The sequence below is a fragment of the Megalobrama amblycephala genome, linkage group LG13 (assembly GCF_018812025.1).
Source record: "Megalobrama amblycephala isolate DHTTF-2021 linkage group LG13, ASM1881202v1, whole genome shotgun sequence".
Classification (NCBI taxonomy): domain Eukaryota; kingdom Metazoa; phylum Chordata; class Actinopteri; order Cypriniformes; family Xenocyprididae; genus Megalobrama; species Megalobrama amblycephala.
The window spans coordinates 16,140,033-16,156,271 of NC_063056.1; the positions used below are offsets into that span (position 1 = coordinate 16,140,033).

Consider the following 16,239-nt stretch of genomic DNA (forward strand, 5'->3'; position numbering starts at 1 on the left):
ACAACATAAAAAAAGTTCACACAGCTAATATAACCCTCAAAATGGATCTTTACAAAGTGTTTGTCATGCAACATGTCTAATCATGTAATTATGGTATTTATTTGGATGTTTACATTTGATTCTGAATGAGTTTGAGGCTGTGCTCCGTGGCTAACGGCTAATGCTACACTGTTGGAGAGATTTATAAAGAATGAAATTGTGTTTATGCATTATACAGACTGCAAGTGTTTAAAAAATGAAAATAACTACAGTCTTGTCTCCATGAATACAGTAAGAAACGATGGTAACTTTAACCACATTTAACAGTACGTTAGCAAAATGCTAACGAAACATTTAGAAAGACAATTTACAAATATCACTAAAAATATCATGTAATCATGGATCATGTCAGTTATTATTGCTCCATCTGCCATTTTTCACTATTGTTCTTGCTTGCTTACCTAGTCTGATGATTCAGCTGTGCACAGATCCAGACGTTCTGCCCTTGTGTAATGCATGGGCTGGCATATGCAAATATTGGGGGCGTACACCCCGACTGTTAAGTAACAGTCGGTGTTATGTTGAGATTCGCCTGTGCCTCGGAGGTCATTTAAACAAATGAGATTTATGTAAGAAGGAGGAAAAAATTTGAGTTTGAGACTCACTGTATGTCATTACCATGTACTGAACTCTTGTTATTCAACTATGCCGAGGTAAATTCAATTTTTGAATCTAGGGCACCTTTAAAGTAAAAAATTATTTTTTTCTCTTACATATTAAAATGTTTTGATGTCTGATCAAGCAACCAGCATCAATCAAAATCATAAAGGGCCCAATTATATACTTGGTGCAATGCGGCACCAGGTGCGACGCTAGTTTCAGACCGACGCAGTTATCATTTTCACGTCCTGCACCACGTTGTTTAAATAGCAAATGCACTCGTGTCCATCTGTTCGCCCATGGGCGTGCTGGTCTGAAAATGAGGTGTGTTCAGGTGCATTGTTGGCATGTTGCTATTTTGAGACAAGCGAAAACGACTGCGCCATTCACCAACAAAAACCTGGTCTAAAGTCAATGGTGCAGTATTTTTATTTATTTTTTGTTATTTAAAGGGCACGTTAGTAATATGGCGGGTGCACAATGCACGTACACTCTGCTTATTACACACACAGGGACACGCAGCAGCACACAAACATTTTTAAAAATTAAAAATAAAAGGATTCCTCTCTGGAGAAGCCTTCAGTATTTCCGCTGCAAATTCCGCCATGTAAATAGCGAAACCGCCATGGTGCAAGCGCAACTGGCTTTTAAAGGGAATGGGCAATGAGACTCTGATTGGTTTATTGCACGTTACGCCAGAAAACACACCCATGACTCATTAAGACACTGGGTACAACCCTTTTGGACCATGCGCCTGCCATGCTGACCATTTTTTTCCGTCGTTAAACTAGCAAAAGAGGATTCGGACACGCCCTAAGTACACCTGCGCCATGCGTGTCAGACCATGTGCTTAGATCATTAAAATAGGGCCCTATCACATTAAATGCTAAAAAAAATTGTTGCCGTGAACTTGTGGCCGTCTAAAAGCCACTCAGTACCTGCAAGAATATGTCTGAGGCTCAGCAATACTTCTGTCACAATCTCTTTATATCTCACATCACTCTCCTTCTTTTGTTGAGCTTCACAGACTGCTTGTGCTTTTGATTATTGATGACAGGATATGCTGTTAGTGATGGTCTTCATGGGTTATTTTTCTTAGAGCGGTTTGGTTGACAGATAGTTGAATTCATCTCAGTCAGTCATCTGATCCTGACGTCTGTTAGCTAACCCACCACAGGAAATTAGAAGGACCTTTGAAGTGCAGTGTTTTCCATATTAGTAATAAATACCAGTCTACTGGGAGACGGAAAGAGAGAGACCCTTAAGCAGTGAGGCACAGGACTTCTCCTCTTCCTCCTATAGGTCTTAATCTTTTGCTGTATTAACTGTTGTGTAACTCAGTGGGTCTCAGCTGGTGGGTCATGACCCAAAAATCGGTATAGGTAGGGATGGGAATTGAGGAATTTAACGAATCTGGTTCAGATTCTTCTTAAAAACTATAGCTCCAAAATAATTCTATTAAAATTATTTTAGTACTTGAGGAGTTAATATTTTGAAAGAGTCAATGCAATTTTTCCAAAAGGTTTGCTTTTTAATGACTTTTAATAGTTTTTAGTGTCACCAATCCATTGGTTGGCCTTAACCATGTATTAAACAACTATACTAAACAAAAAAGCATGGTAACATAACATGCATCTTTTACTGCAGTTCACATCAAATGAACAACCACACTTCACATTCACTTGTGGGATGAAGTGCAAGGAAGTGAAATTTTATGTGACCAATAAAAGATTGATATGTCACATCATGACCTCTTAGCTGAATTAAAAGAACACAGACTTTAAATCTGCAGGATTGCAGCATTGCAGTAAAGTTGAGTAAATTAAATATTATTACATTTTAGTCATATATGTTGAATTATATATATATTTTTAAAAAGACTCAGACTAATATTACGTTGCACTGTCCATAGAAATTTTGCTTGCTCAAAGTCTAGTAGTAGTTATGCGTGTTTGAATCATTAAAAAGAACTGACTCATTAGAGTAATTTGTTCTGCAATTGGACTGGACTGGTTGCACTGTATGCTTTTGATTCAGTAAAAAGAATCAACTTGTAAGAGTCATTCATTCAGGAGTCGGACTACGCTGTCTGTTTCGTGCTTTAGATGTACAGTATGCTTCCTTCATGTGCTATTGGAAATTTCCTGCCTCTAAATTCTGAAGTCATAAATATGAGTTTGTCTTGTTCAGTTGCTTTGTTGTCGGAAAGAATAGGAATCATGTAGGACGGCAGGTTCATTCTTGCCTATTTCTTGAGGAAATTTGCTCATTAAATACAAAATGTAAAGAAGATATTGAGTCAATATCCAATGGATTTTGAATAAAGTGTACCGTCCCATTCACTGGTGACCATAAACATTTCCTGCACTATTGTATACATTCACCATTCTATCTAGATAATCAGCTTCTTGATGATTCAGACATTTTGGCCAGATAAGTGTAAAATACATACAGTATGCATCAAGCGGTTATTTATATACATAAATACACATGACTGTAACAGAAATTATTTCAAAATGAATAAAACTTAACAATTACTACAGCAATGGTTTTATCCTGTGCCATGCTTACGACCCAACTCAAAAACTCAGTATCAAAATTATGTCTGAGTATCCCAGTCATTAATAACGTCTTAAGAGACCATTCATGTCCGATTTCCGACTAGGAAACTCACATTTGCGATCATTCTGATGTGATGGCAGCATCATTCACAATTGTTTGTATCCTTCTTGTTGTGTTGATATGACACTTTCATTTTATAATACCAGAAAAGTTTAATCAAGTAACATAATATGACTGTCTATATGTTTTGTGTTATGATTTCCTGTGTCATTTCGTCTACCGTCAAAGCATGTGGTGCAGGTTGTCCTCTCCTTTCATTTCTGCTCTGCCTTTTCTTTCCTTTGCTCATCCCTCCTTACAACCCTCAATGCCTCCTTTTCGCCACAGAGAGGAGGAAGAGGAGGAGAAGGATGAGGAGCTTCAGAAAGCAGAGCTCTCTAGACAGGCATCCGAAAGGTATTTCAGCAGTATAGGATTTCAGGGTGTAGAGTCTTAGAGCTAGAAACCAGACTGTAGATCCTTATCCATTTACTGATGCTATCTCTTCGACTAACATAAATGTCTCCCAACATATCATGGTGTTCCCCATCATTTACTCGACCTTCTGCTGTTATTCTGTTGTTCATAGCTGGATGGCATCAACAGTAGAGGAAGCTTCTAGCTTGTGTTTGCCTTTAAAGTGCATGGTCAACTTCATTCCAAATGCCGTTGATACAGACAGTGAGGAAAACCTCCGGGACAGGTCTGGGATTAAGGTTATCCGCAAGGCCCCAGTGTCTTCCCCTCCATTCGCCCCTGATTTTGGCCCCCTGATATCACCCAGACTGTCTTCTTGGGCTTCGGTCAGATCCTTGGGGGCCTTACCGTCCCAAGGTTCCTCTGTTACCTCCTCAGCCTCCACCTCCCCAAGCGAAGACCCCTTGTCCCCTGTCCACCCTCTACTCTCATCCACCATTCTTCCTGCTTGCCCGGTGGATTTGGACAAGGTTTCTGGGGGCACTCTGCAGGGTCGAGACCCAGACAAGCACTGCAGGTAGTGCAGATAGACGCAGTAGATTCTCGCCACTCACAGAACAAGTTGCCATGCATGTACAGATGGGCTCTGTTCCAAACCCATAGTTAGGGATCATATGAACATTCCTGGCACAAAAGCTGTTTCAGTAGATGGGAGAATACTGCCAAATTTTAAGGCAGTTTCTCAAATACCATTTAGGGTTAAAGCAATCCCAAAAATCAATCAATCAATCAATCAATCAAACTCAAAATCAGGTCCTTAGGGGCCCTACCATCCCGGGGTTCCTCTGTTACCTCCTTGATCAATCAATCAATCAATCAATCAATCAATCAATCAAATTCTAATTGCAGTTCTGCATCATGTTTGCTACTCAGTTCAAATTCTGAAGTTAAATTGGAATTTAAACGGCTTTCTCAATTCTGAACTGGATTTATGAAATATTTGCATCTGATTGATATTTTTATATTTGTGTGGGAAATGTAATGAGCTATTAGCTTAGCTACATCTTAACATCAAAATAATTTGTGCATACTGCTGAGTGCTACTTGTTCAGCATACGTGAGTGTCCAGCAGCAGTGTTGTTGCCGATTTAGTTGCCTTTTTCAAGTTCTGTTGCTGTCTTGAAAGGGAGCTTCCTATATTGACAATAAAGTTTGGAATAGAGCCATTCAGAGCTGCATGTCTGATTCAGAGAATGACTTTCACTCCCACATAAGTCAAGCAATGAGATCTCTGAGAGTTACACTTTGGAAACCCATGTCTGTTTTCATTGATTCAAGACTCTCAAACACTATGACCACAGTATTTGTGGAACTTTCATGCTCTAATAGGAAGGAAGTGTGACATGGGATTCGCTTGATCTCTGGATCTCCTGTGAATGGCGAGGGTTTATTGTTTTGCCTGTTCCATCAAGCCCACCTTCTGAAAAGAGTCAGACCCTCACCTAGTGGATCATCACCCTATCCCTTTGTATCCGCTTCCAAGAGAACACAGTAAAATGTCCTTTACCCTCTAAATATTGCACCCTCACAAAAAGTGCTACACTCGCTGTGTCTTATTTCAAATCCTCAGACCAATAAAAGGAGAAATGTATACCAGTATGATCTTAGCCTGATAAATCTTTATACTCTATAGATGTTTATGTTGGTTCCTTAATATTTGATGGAATGTAAAAAGACAGAGCGATTTATAAACTAAAGTCTCTTTTTTCCGCACTTGAACCATCCACTGTAGTGCAAGACACTCCCTAAAGGATGCTAACTTTTACTGACATTTACAACTCATCTGCCTTTCATTGAGGCATTGTACCACTACAAAGCCAAGAGAAGCCTGTAAATTAAGTCACATATAAAAGGGCAATTGTATTTCAACCTGGACAGTGCCTGTAGGGTCCACATTTCATGAGAATGAAGCTGAAAATGCTTTGCGATGTCATGTGCATGTTTGCTTGACATTAAGACTGTGGCAGCTTGAGAAACCCATCTGGATTATAAAGTGGATCAAAGACAGCTCTTTTTTTAGTCTGCTGAGACTCTGTGCAAACGTGGACTCTTCAATATGCAACTTTAATATGATTCATGCTGTAATAACCTAATTACACAGTAGCGGTTCAACGGATCACAAAACTCACGGTTCGGATCACATCACGGTTATGAAGTCACGGATCGGATCATTTTTCGGATCAGCAAAAAAAAAAATAATAATAATTAGGGATTGGGGGGTTACTTAACTTTGCATTTATTATTTAGCCCACTTTAACTACTCTGATACCACAGCAGAAACTACAAGCCTAACTAATACATTATTAAAGGCAAGTGAACAGACAGAAATGTAATAATTAAATATAAAATGAAACTGTTCACTGTGTAAATGTAATATAGATTAATCTTTGTTAAAGCTGTGTTTTGTTGTTTGATTTACATGACAGACAACAGCAGGTATTTATAGGCTGCTGTCACTTTAAGAGTAAGACCCCATGCACGCGCACATCTGATAGATACACATCCGAATTCTCACCTCGTTCACTTAAAGGTACAATTTGTAGGACCTGCCACTAGAGGGCGCACTACCAAAACAATAACAATTGCGTGGTTTGATGACGCTAAGAAGGTGCGTGGAATGATGGGATTTGTTGTCTTCTACCCAACCGCTGATGGCCATCAATCAGACGGAAAGATAAATCATGGATTTAACGGATGAGGTAAAGTTTTATAAATGTATAAACTATGGATCAGACGCGTCCTCGCGCGGGTCTAGAGACGCGATGCCCCGCGTTTGGCGTGTATGCCCCATAATACTAATCGTGTTGATCGTTATAATGGCATACGTTTTCTGTAAAGATACGAATCAAAACAACTCACCTGTCGAGTAAAACACAAGCGAGATCGGCATCTCTTTCTAGGTGAAGTTTGTCGCGAAGCTCTCTCCATCTAGAAAATGCAACACCGATATTGATCCTCGCTCTTTCTCTCCTCTTGTCCCAAACTCTTCTTGGGTCGTTTGGTTGGCCCGTACGCTTACGTTTACGGGAGCTGTCCTTGTCGACAGAACCAGCAGCAGATGGTAAACAGTAATTATGTTCCATAAATAAGTAACACAATCCACCATAAAACGTGCAAGAAATAAATAAGGAACTGCTTGAAGCAAGCTAGTGGTTTGCTGGACGCTAGACACTACTTCCGCATTTGTCCACGACACTGTTGTCATGTGGTTTCTACGTCAGTAAAGGCGGTAACAAAGGGTATCTGACGTCATTGACAGGCGACTGCACTGCCCCGTGTCACTGTTTAGAATAGGAATTTTCTCATGATTTACAAGTAGTTGAAAACATTCGAGATATTGTTAGTAATCAGCTGGACAAAATATATAACACTAGCCTCTCTCTCTCGTGCGCACCGATAACAGCACTGTGTGCGATACCGAATTAAACCATCTTTTGCCTCTTCTAGCGCTGGAATGGTTTTATATCTATTTAATGTGTAAAATAGCAAGACAAAACACGTTCAAATGATAACCTGTTCACTCTATTGCAGTGAAACTTGCAAATGATCCGTGAATCACATGCGTCCCGAACCGTGGGGCTTGATCTGAATGAATCACGGATCAACAACGATCTGTTTAACCACTATTACACAGCAGTCTCATACACTTAAAAAATCAACATGACATTAAAATCTTCTCTACTCAACTATTGATGACTTCTTAAGCGACTAGCAATAGCAAGCAAGGGGTCATAATTTGACTCAATAGCATGGTCCAGTTTGCCCCTGCTGGTAGGTGTTGTAACTACACCATTTGGCAAAAAGCATATTTTTTGACCATTTTGTAGTTTTTTTTTTACATGCAAAAAAATTATTATTATTATTATTATTATTATTGGTGGGCTCTTAAAAGCATAAAGTTGTTTGTATGTAACGCAATGTCTTTTGCACTAATAAACAGGTTGCTTTGATTCACGTTCTGTCACTGTACTTGTCTCTTGACTGCACTGTCCTCTGTTTCCATCTCAGCTTTCAGTCAGACTAATTTTTCTGTAATTTATGTATCGACTACTAACTTCTTTTCATGTTCTGTCTCTTCTGTGCAGTCTGTCAGATGTTAGATACTCGAACACATGCAGTTCTTGTGGCAGGTAAGGGAACAAGTTGGAAACAAATCAAGTTCGTAAATTCTGGTGCACAATTTAAATAGAAAAGTTTGTGGCACTCATGTTGGTTCAAGTCTGGCTTATGCCATTTCATAAGCTCTTTATCCCATCTTTTCTTGTTCATCTCTTGAGGGCTTTTCACACTTGGAATAGTCAACCTTGGGTCATTCTAAACCACAGGTAAACAGAATCCTGTGTTATCTTGCTTCACGTTTCACAGTGCTCATACTTTACGTAAGGGATAATGTACATCCAGCCGGTTGTATCCTAGAATAAACCCCAACAGGGTGATCACCCATACTGTTTATTCAACGTGCTGTGTTTCCAAAACATGTGAAAATGAGGTAGCAATTGGCTGTTGATTGTTAAGCATCTAACTGTAAAATTCTAACACTGCTTCGTTTCACAAAGTACACATTTGGCACCGCAATTCGCACCGCAATTCGCACCATGCTCCAGAGTATGTCATCATACCCTCGGGTAATAAGCGGTGCTAACCCCGCTTCTAAATTACAACAATGAAACTTGTCAAACTCAGTTCCTGGAAGGCCACAGCCCTGCAGAGTTTAGCTTCATCCTTAATTAAACGCACCTGATTCAGGCTTATTTGAAAACTACAACTAGGGCTGCATCCAAAACCTTAGTTGACTTGTTGCCTTGCTGCCCTGTCAGGCATTGACTTTGCAGGCAGCGTTTGTGTACGAAAGTACCTCACAAAACTGATTTTGGACAGACTTCTGAGGCAGTGCAACGGTTTAATGATCTACAGCAAAATAGAGAGCTTTGGTGAAATCTAAATGACCTCAAAAGTGGAGAACGTGGGTCAAAAACGTACATTTACACAGAAACTGACCACCAACTGCAACTTTCAGATGCCATCTTTCCTTTATAGCTTAACTGTCACAGAATGGAATGCACATGGATTGTGGGATATCAAAGGCAGGGAAGGATACATCTACTTTGATCAGATGAAGGTATCTCAGGAGACTGGAAGTGAAGCTAACATTGGATTCGGACATGCCTCGATGCCTTCCTATCTTGCAATGCATCCTCCGAAGACAGCATTTTCAAGATTTCGAATGCAGCCTAGGTGTGTTTGAGCAGGGTTGGAAACTCTGTAGGACTGTGGCCCTCCAGGAGCTGAGTTTGACAACCCTGCTTTAAGTGGTGTTTAGAATGACGATAGTCTCGCGTAGCCAGACCTTCAGACTGACAGAAGTTCTGGACTCTATTGCAGCTTTCATTGGCCAAGGACCACCCAAGGATGGTATGACTGACATGTTACGCAACCTATCACAGTTCGTTTTGTTCCGTGTTATGTTTATGTAAAGTCGATGTCCCTACAATAACAGACCAGCATGCATCTAATAATTACTCATTCAAGAACATTGTGCAAGTTTACTGCAATAGTGGAGCCACGAGCTTAACATACTTTTGAAAATCCAGCATTTAGTTGATCCTGGTACATGCTCATTGTCACAGCTGTAAACACAACAGCTTTCTTCTTCCATGAGGGGGTTTAGCATCACGGCATTTGTTTCCAGGCGTACCATTAAAGAATGTGACACACACACATAACAGTTGTAAACACAACAGCTTTCTTTTTCCATGAGGGGGTTTAGCATCACGTCATTTGTTTCCAGGCGTACCGTTAAAGAATGCTTATGTTGAGGGGCGTGAAAATGTAAAGTCGTAGCCTGACGTGGTCATACTCAATTCTAGTTCGAATATGAGTCTGATACTGCTCCATTGGGCTTTGATTATGGGGGCGTATTTCAACCGATTCAGGAAAGACCTCAATTGGATAGACCTACAACAAATCAGAGCTACAGAGTAAGTGACGTATGTTGAGCGATGCATAGTTGTCAACAGAACTCTTCTTAGCGACCATCGGGGCCAGCTGATAAATCAAACTTTTGCCTTGATCGCGGTCCTCTGTTCCTTTTTTAAAATTAATGCGCTGTCGATATCTTCTATAACGGACGCGATGGCGGAATCTACACATCTCAGTTCTTCAACAGCCATCATTGTTGTAAACTAATTGACCTTTCGCAAAGACTCGCCCCCCTTAGTTACTGTTGCTTTGTCCGACAAGCCGTGGCGCTGTCACGCCACACAGAGTGGAAAATACATCGCGGAGCAAAGAGGAAACTGACAACACATCGACAGACGAGACAGAGCAGGTTACTTATGATATTAAACAAAGTCCCAGCTTTCAAACTGTGTAGTTATTAAAAAAATTCAAACAATAAAAACCGTTTTGTGGCTCTTTAATGGGTTGTGACCATGACCGTGACAGATTGCTGTAGCGCCTCAGCTCAAGAGGCTCGTGAACCGATCATCTCTTCCTACTAGTCCATTTATAGCATCAAATAAACATGAATGAACATGAGAATGAATGTTGTTTCAAACGCGGAAAGACGTCAATATGCACAATTTTTCAAGTTTAACTCCACCGAGGTTAATCTTCTAACTCCTGACTGCTTTGTCGGACAAAATGGCGGATGCGGCGTTCTGATTGGTTAGATCGCTTGTTAGTCAAACTCCCCAAGCGCTCTTTGATGACGTGGCTGATTACGTTTCTGGTGATAATCTGTCAATCATCGCCCTTACAATGTGATTGGTCCGAACAGTTTCTGTTCGGGCATAATTACTCCTCTACGGATCGAGTCCAGACCGAACTCCCCGACCTCAAAATGTTGTGGGCGGGGCTAAGTTCGGCTGGCATCCAGGCTAATAAAGTCGATGTCCCTACGATAACAGACCGGCATGCATCTAATAATTGCTCATTCAAGAACATTGTGCAAGTTTACTGCAACAGTGGAGCCACGAACTTAACATACTTTTGAAAATCCAGCATTTAGTTGATCCTGGTACGTGCTCATTGTCACAGTTGTAAACACAACAGCTTTCTTCTTCCATGAGGGGGTTTAGCATTACGGCATTTGTTTCCAGGCGTACCGTTAAAGAATGCGACACACACACACATCTCCCAGACATCCTGTAGAATTCAACCAACCAGATGACGACTTCGAAAGTCCTGAAGTGTTTCCAGTTGAGTGTGCCATATGCATCAGACTTTCAGCCAACGGTCCGTGGCCATGACATCTGAGGCTGAGACTAGAACGATGATAACCAGGGGTTAAGCACAGTGTGAAAAGTCCTTTGGTGTCTGTAAAAAAATAGTTTTAAAAGGATAAAAGTGTGCCATATTAATTCTGATATAATTTAAAAGTTGTTAAACAATTACAAGAATGAAGTGCAATATACTGAAATGAATACAACACCAAAATATGAATCCATTTTTATTTTATTTTATTTCTTCTTCATCACAAAGAAATGATGTATCACATCAACCCAGACAACTAATGCTGGCTGCAGCCATTTTCTGGTAATACTTTTTTAAAACTTTTTTTTTATTAACTGCGGTTAATATTCTACAGAACAGGATTTTATTTGGCAAGGCTAAAACAATTCACAGCACTTTAAAATGTGTTTGACTCTTTATGCTTTCAGGTGCTGGAACACTTTGAAATTTAGAACAGTGTCTGTTTTTCCCATTGGTATTAAGCCAGGATTCATTCCCAGCTCTCGGTTCTTACTCCGATAATGTGTGTAATGAATCACAGCAGACTCAAACATAGAGGCAAGTGTAAGGAGCGAATGACAGCATGTCACTGACCTCTTTTAATGAAGATGTGGGATTGTGCAGAGAAATGAGCCCCCACATGTCTTCAATCATATCTCCCAATACAAGGTCGTCTCGTGTACATCTCCAGCCAGCGCTCTGAACTGGCAAGCTGCTTTATTTGGGGAGAAGAGTTTATTTTGTCATCCACTCATATAAAGTCTGGATTTTGCAGAGCACCTGTGTGTGCGTGTGTGTGTCCTTGGCTTTTTGGGGAGTTGAGTGAGGCTTCACATTGGCTGTAGTGTTGTGGTCCTGATGGAGGAAATACATGACATCATTTGGAATCAGAGCTTAACCCCCCTTGTCTGTGTACTAGCTGATGATATGTATGATAAATGAAGTGAATGGAAAAGATGGTCATTAGTTCTCTTGAATAAATCAAGACTTTAGCTTTATGCTGTTAAGAGGTAAACTTTAGGACAATGAATTCCCACAAATCAACTCGGCTACGATATATATACTGTAGTCGGTAATATTTTTTAAAACTTTCTTATGCTTACCAAGGCTGCTGACCCCAAACTTTTGAACCATATTTAAAATATTTAAAAAAAACTTTTTTTTTTTTTTTTTCTAATTTTTCTTGTATATTTTTGTAAGCATTTGTTGTGGTTGTGGCTGAATAATTTGTGGCTAAACTATGAACATACTATCAAATTCTTTTTCCTTCTTCTTTTAGCAATGGCTATGCAGGAACATATCCTGGCAGGTCATCTGGGGTGTCCAGTGCCCCCTCCACACCCTACAACCGTCTTGGACCATCAGGGGGTCCACCTTCAGACAGGTGAGAGCCACTGTTTTTTTTGTTCCAGACAGGATTCTTGTGGGACAAAGCCACATGTACATGCACTATAGAGGATCTTCAAAACATCTTAATGGGACATACTGTTACTTAAAGGCCGAAACACACCAAGCCGACGCTGACGAATTAGTGGCGACGAAAGCAGACTGAGTGGTTGGTTCATGTCGGCAGCGTCTGTGTCCAAAGTTGGCCTGACACACCAAACCAACACTAGACAGCCGACGTCCAAGTAGCACGTCAGTTCTGCGCCTGCGTGAGATTAAATGCCTTTCCGAACCAGCAGGTGGCAGTATCTGAACAGCCAATCAGAATGATCAGATGGCCCGACGGACCAACAAGCTCCAACGCCGATTCGAAATTTCGAATCGGCCGTAAAAAAGCCGACGAGGACCAACTTCAGCTGACGGTGCGGAACATACTAAGAAAACTTAGTCCGCCGACGAACAAAAACTGCCGACCGTCGGCTTGGTGTGTTCCTGCCTTAAGATGTCTTGCACCACCAACTGTTGTAATTTAGTTTTACATAACCATTAGAAGGCTGTTTTTGCTGCAGTGCCTATGTGACTGTAAATTACCACTTTAATGATTGGATAACCTCGTCAGATTACATTATCATTCATCAGGGCGAGCCAAATTGTTAAATACTGATTAATTCAAGTATTGTTGCTCTGTAACACTGAATCTGTTTGATTTCTCTGGTCCTCCAGGCCGACTCTGGGTGGTTTGTTAACCTCTTCCTACAGGCAGCACCAGGAGTCTCTGAATGCAGAACGTGAACGGAGGCGCCTGGAGAGAGAGGAGAGACTTCAGCGGATTGAAAGAGAGGAGAGAAGCCGTTTCAAGTTTGTGGCCTTTCTTAGCATTTCATTATGATGTAATTATTGTATGCACCCAGGGCTACGTTATTTCATTAATTTGACAAATACATCAGCGTTTCTGACATCATCTAGGATCTCCTGTGTTGGAGATGACCATGAGAAACATTTTGTCCTACAGTTTGGAGAAGCAGCTGAGGCCTCTATCCATTGTTTTTTTTTTTTTTTTTTTGAGATTTGGGAGTTTTCCTGATCGCACAAGTTATTGCTTGATATTATGGTAATTCAAAGGAAAACAGCATTTAGAACAGACAATGAATTATCATGTTGGACTGCAGGAAGACAAATGCTTGTTCTTTCTGTATGTTTTTCAGTCTTACCATATAAAGTCTTTGAGTCTTTTAGTCAGGCTCTACTGTTGTGTAATGGTTACTGTTTAATTAACATTGAACATCTTTTAACCCCAGGAACTCCAAATGTCTTTGGTAGATATATAAAAGTCATTCTTTTTTACTTCTCGTACATGTTTACTTATGTTGTTTTTCTTCATTGCAGTCGGGATTATGTGGACAAGAGAGAAGAGGTCAGACAAGCACGAGAAGAAAGGTACATTCCAGACTAATACTTATATAGAGCATATAATATAATATAATATAATATAATATAATATAATATAATATAATATAATATAATATAATATAATATAATAGTAGTTACAACAGTTGTTATATGGAAGTAAACCACTAAAAAACATGGTTTTATTACATCAGAACTTCATTTTATTTTGTTACTTTTCGTAAGGGCAGCTATACAAATAAAAAGGACACATACAAAGATCATGTTCACATACCTCAGTTGGATATGGAAAAACCATAGCTGATGGTTTAAGTCGTACATGATCCTCTGCTGGGTATGTAAAATCGATCGTTTCGCATCTTAGGACATCAATGTGCTCAACTATCCTTTTAATAAACTGGTAAACTTTATATCCGTAAATCAACTCTGATGAACTGAAAAAAAAGTGCTCTCACCGACCTTTGTATCCAGTATCACTCTGGAGGCTGTAAGCTGGATCACGATCAGTTTACTGATCTATCCTTGAGTAACAAATTTTGAGCTCAACCTCTGTTTTGTATTGTCCCTTTGTATTGACATTTGTTCACAAAGCAGTCCGTTGTGAAATGATTCGCCAAGACATAAACGAATTTTGGTAGAGTTGAGGGAGCATTTTCTTTGAAAACAAAATGAATCTACCTCATCTTCAAGGGTTCACCCGAAAATGAAAATTCTGTCATTTATTACTCACCCTCATGCCGTTCCACACCCGTAAGTCCTTTGTTAATCTTCGGAACACAAATTAAAATATTTTTGTTGAAATCCGATGGCTCAGTGAGGCCTTCATAGCCAGCAATGACATTTTCTCTCTCAAGATCCATTAATGTACTAAAAACATATTTAAATCAATTCATGTGAGTACAGTGGTTCAATATTAATATTATAAAGCAACAAGAACATTTTTGGTGCGCCAAAAAAACAAAATAACGACTTATTTAGTGATGGCCGATTTAAAACAATGCTTCAGGAAGCTTCGGAGTGTTATAATTCTTCTGTGTCGAATCATGATTCGGATCGCGTGTCAAACCGGCAAACTGCTGAAATCACGTGACTTTGGCACTCCGAACCGCTGATTCGACACACTGATTCATTATGCTCCGAAGCTTCCTGAAGCAGTGTTTTGAAATCGGTCATCACTATGTACATTTTTTTTTTTTTTTTTTTTTTTTTTTTTTTTTTGAAAAAATATTCTCATCGCTTTATAATAATAATATTGAACCACTGTACTCACATGAACTGATTTAATTATGTTTTTAGTACCTTTATGGATCTTGAGAGAGGAAATGTCATTGCTCCCTATGCAGGCCTCACGGAGCCATCGAATTTCAACAAAAATATCTTAATTTCCGAAGATTAACGAAGGTCTTACGGGTGTGGAACGGCATGAGGGTGGGTAATAAATGACAGAATTTTCATTTTTAGGTAAACTAACCCTTTCATCAGCTCAGATTTAGGGAGTAAATGGAAAGAGCTGTGTGGATTAATCCATCCAGATACAGAACACCTAAAATGCTTGGGAGACATTCTCGTCAGTGCACCAATGGCGGACTGTGTACAACTCACTGTGAACTCGCTCAGGGCGGTTCTATGTTAAAACGGCAGTGTCTGTCAACATTCGTGGACTGGGCCTGTGGCTAATGTGACGTCACACTGCCAGGAACCTGCAAACGACTTGTTCAGAGACACTGCTTATGATTTATGGGGATTTAAAAAAAAAATTGGATTTTTTGGTTGGATTTTTATCATTATAGAGTGGTTGTGTACACACACTGCCAGCACACATTTATGTCCAAACACCATGCAAAAGTGAATTTTGCATAATAGGTCCCCTTTAATATATTTTAAAATGTTATTATTCCTGTGATGGTACAGCTGAATTTTCAGCATCATTACTCCTGTCTTCAATGTCACATGATCCTTCAGAAATCAGTCTAATATGCTGATTTGGTGCTCAAGAAACATTTCAGTTTAATCACAGCTCAAAATGGTTGTTCTGCTTATTTAGAATAGAATAGAATAGAATAGAATAGAATAGAATAGAATAGAATAGAATAGAATAGAAATCTTTTTATAACATTTGATGAATTTAATGCATCCTTGCTGAATAAAAATATAATTTACCTAATAATAAAATATAATATAATATAATATAATATAAAGTCTCTGACACTGTAATAAACAGATGAGCATTCCAATCATATTGAATAAATCACTGCAGTTCAATTATATCATAAAGCCTTGAGCCCTATTTAATATCAATTATCAGTGCAACGGTTGTAATACACCTTGAAAACATTTATTAGAATGAGCAGCAGATGGGAAGCGAGTCGGCACGCGCTGCAGGTGAAATATGGCGTTAGGGCCCCTTTAACGGCTGCTGTAGATTAAGACCTTTAAAGACGGCAGGACAAGGTGTGTAATTGACTTTAGACATGGGCTTTTTCCATTTACAGTAAA

The 16,239-nt window shown here is 39.6% G+C and overlaps 1 protein-coding gene across 7 annotated transcripts in view; it reads left to right on the plus strand.

Moving 5' to 3' along the window:
- fhod3b (formin homology 2 domain containing 3b) overlaps positions 1-16,239 on the plus strand; it is a 227,573-nt gene that overhangs the window by 171,665 nt on the left and 39,669 nt on the right. For 4 of the 7 annotated variants that reach the window (XM_048152875.1, XM_048152876.1, XM_048152882.1 and 1 more), the window contains 5 exons: positions 3,589-3,657; positions 7,803-7,847; positions 12,230-12,334; positions 13,060-13,194; positions 13,723-13,773. In XM_048152875.1, the coding sequence (XP_048008832.1) occupies positions 3,589-3,657; positions 7,803-7,847; positions 12,230-12,334; positions 13,060-13,194; positions 13,723-13,773 (405 nt within the window). The remainder of the gene's footprint in view (positions 1-3,588; positions 3,658-7,802; positions 7,848-12,229; positions 12,335-13,059; positions 13,195-13,722; positions 13,774-16,239) is intronic. The other 3 variants (XM_048152877.1, XM_048152878.1, XM_048152879.1) reach the window with 3 other exon arrangements.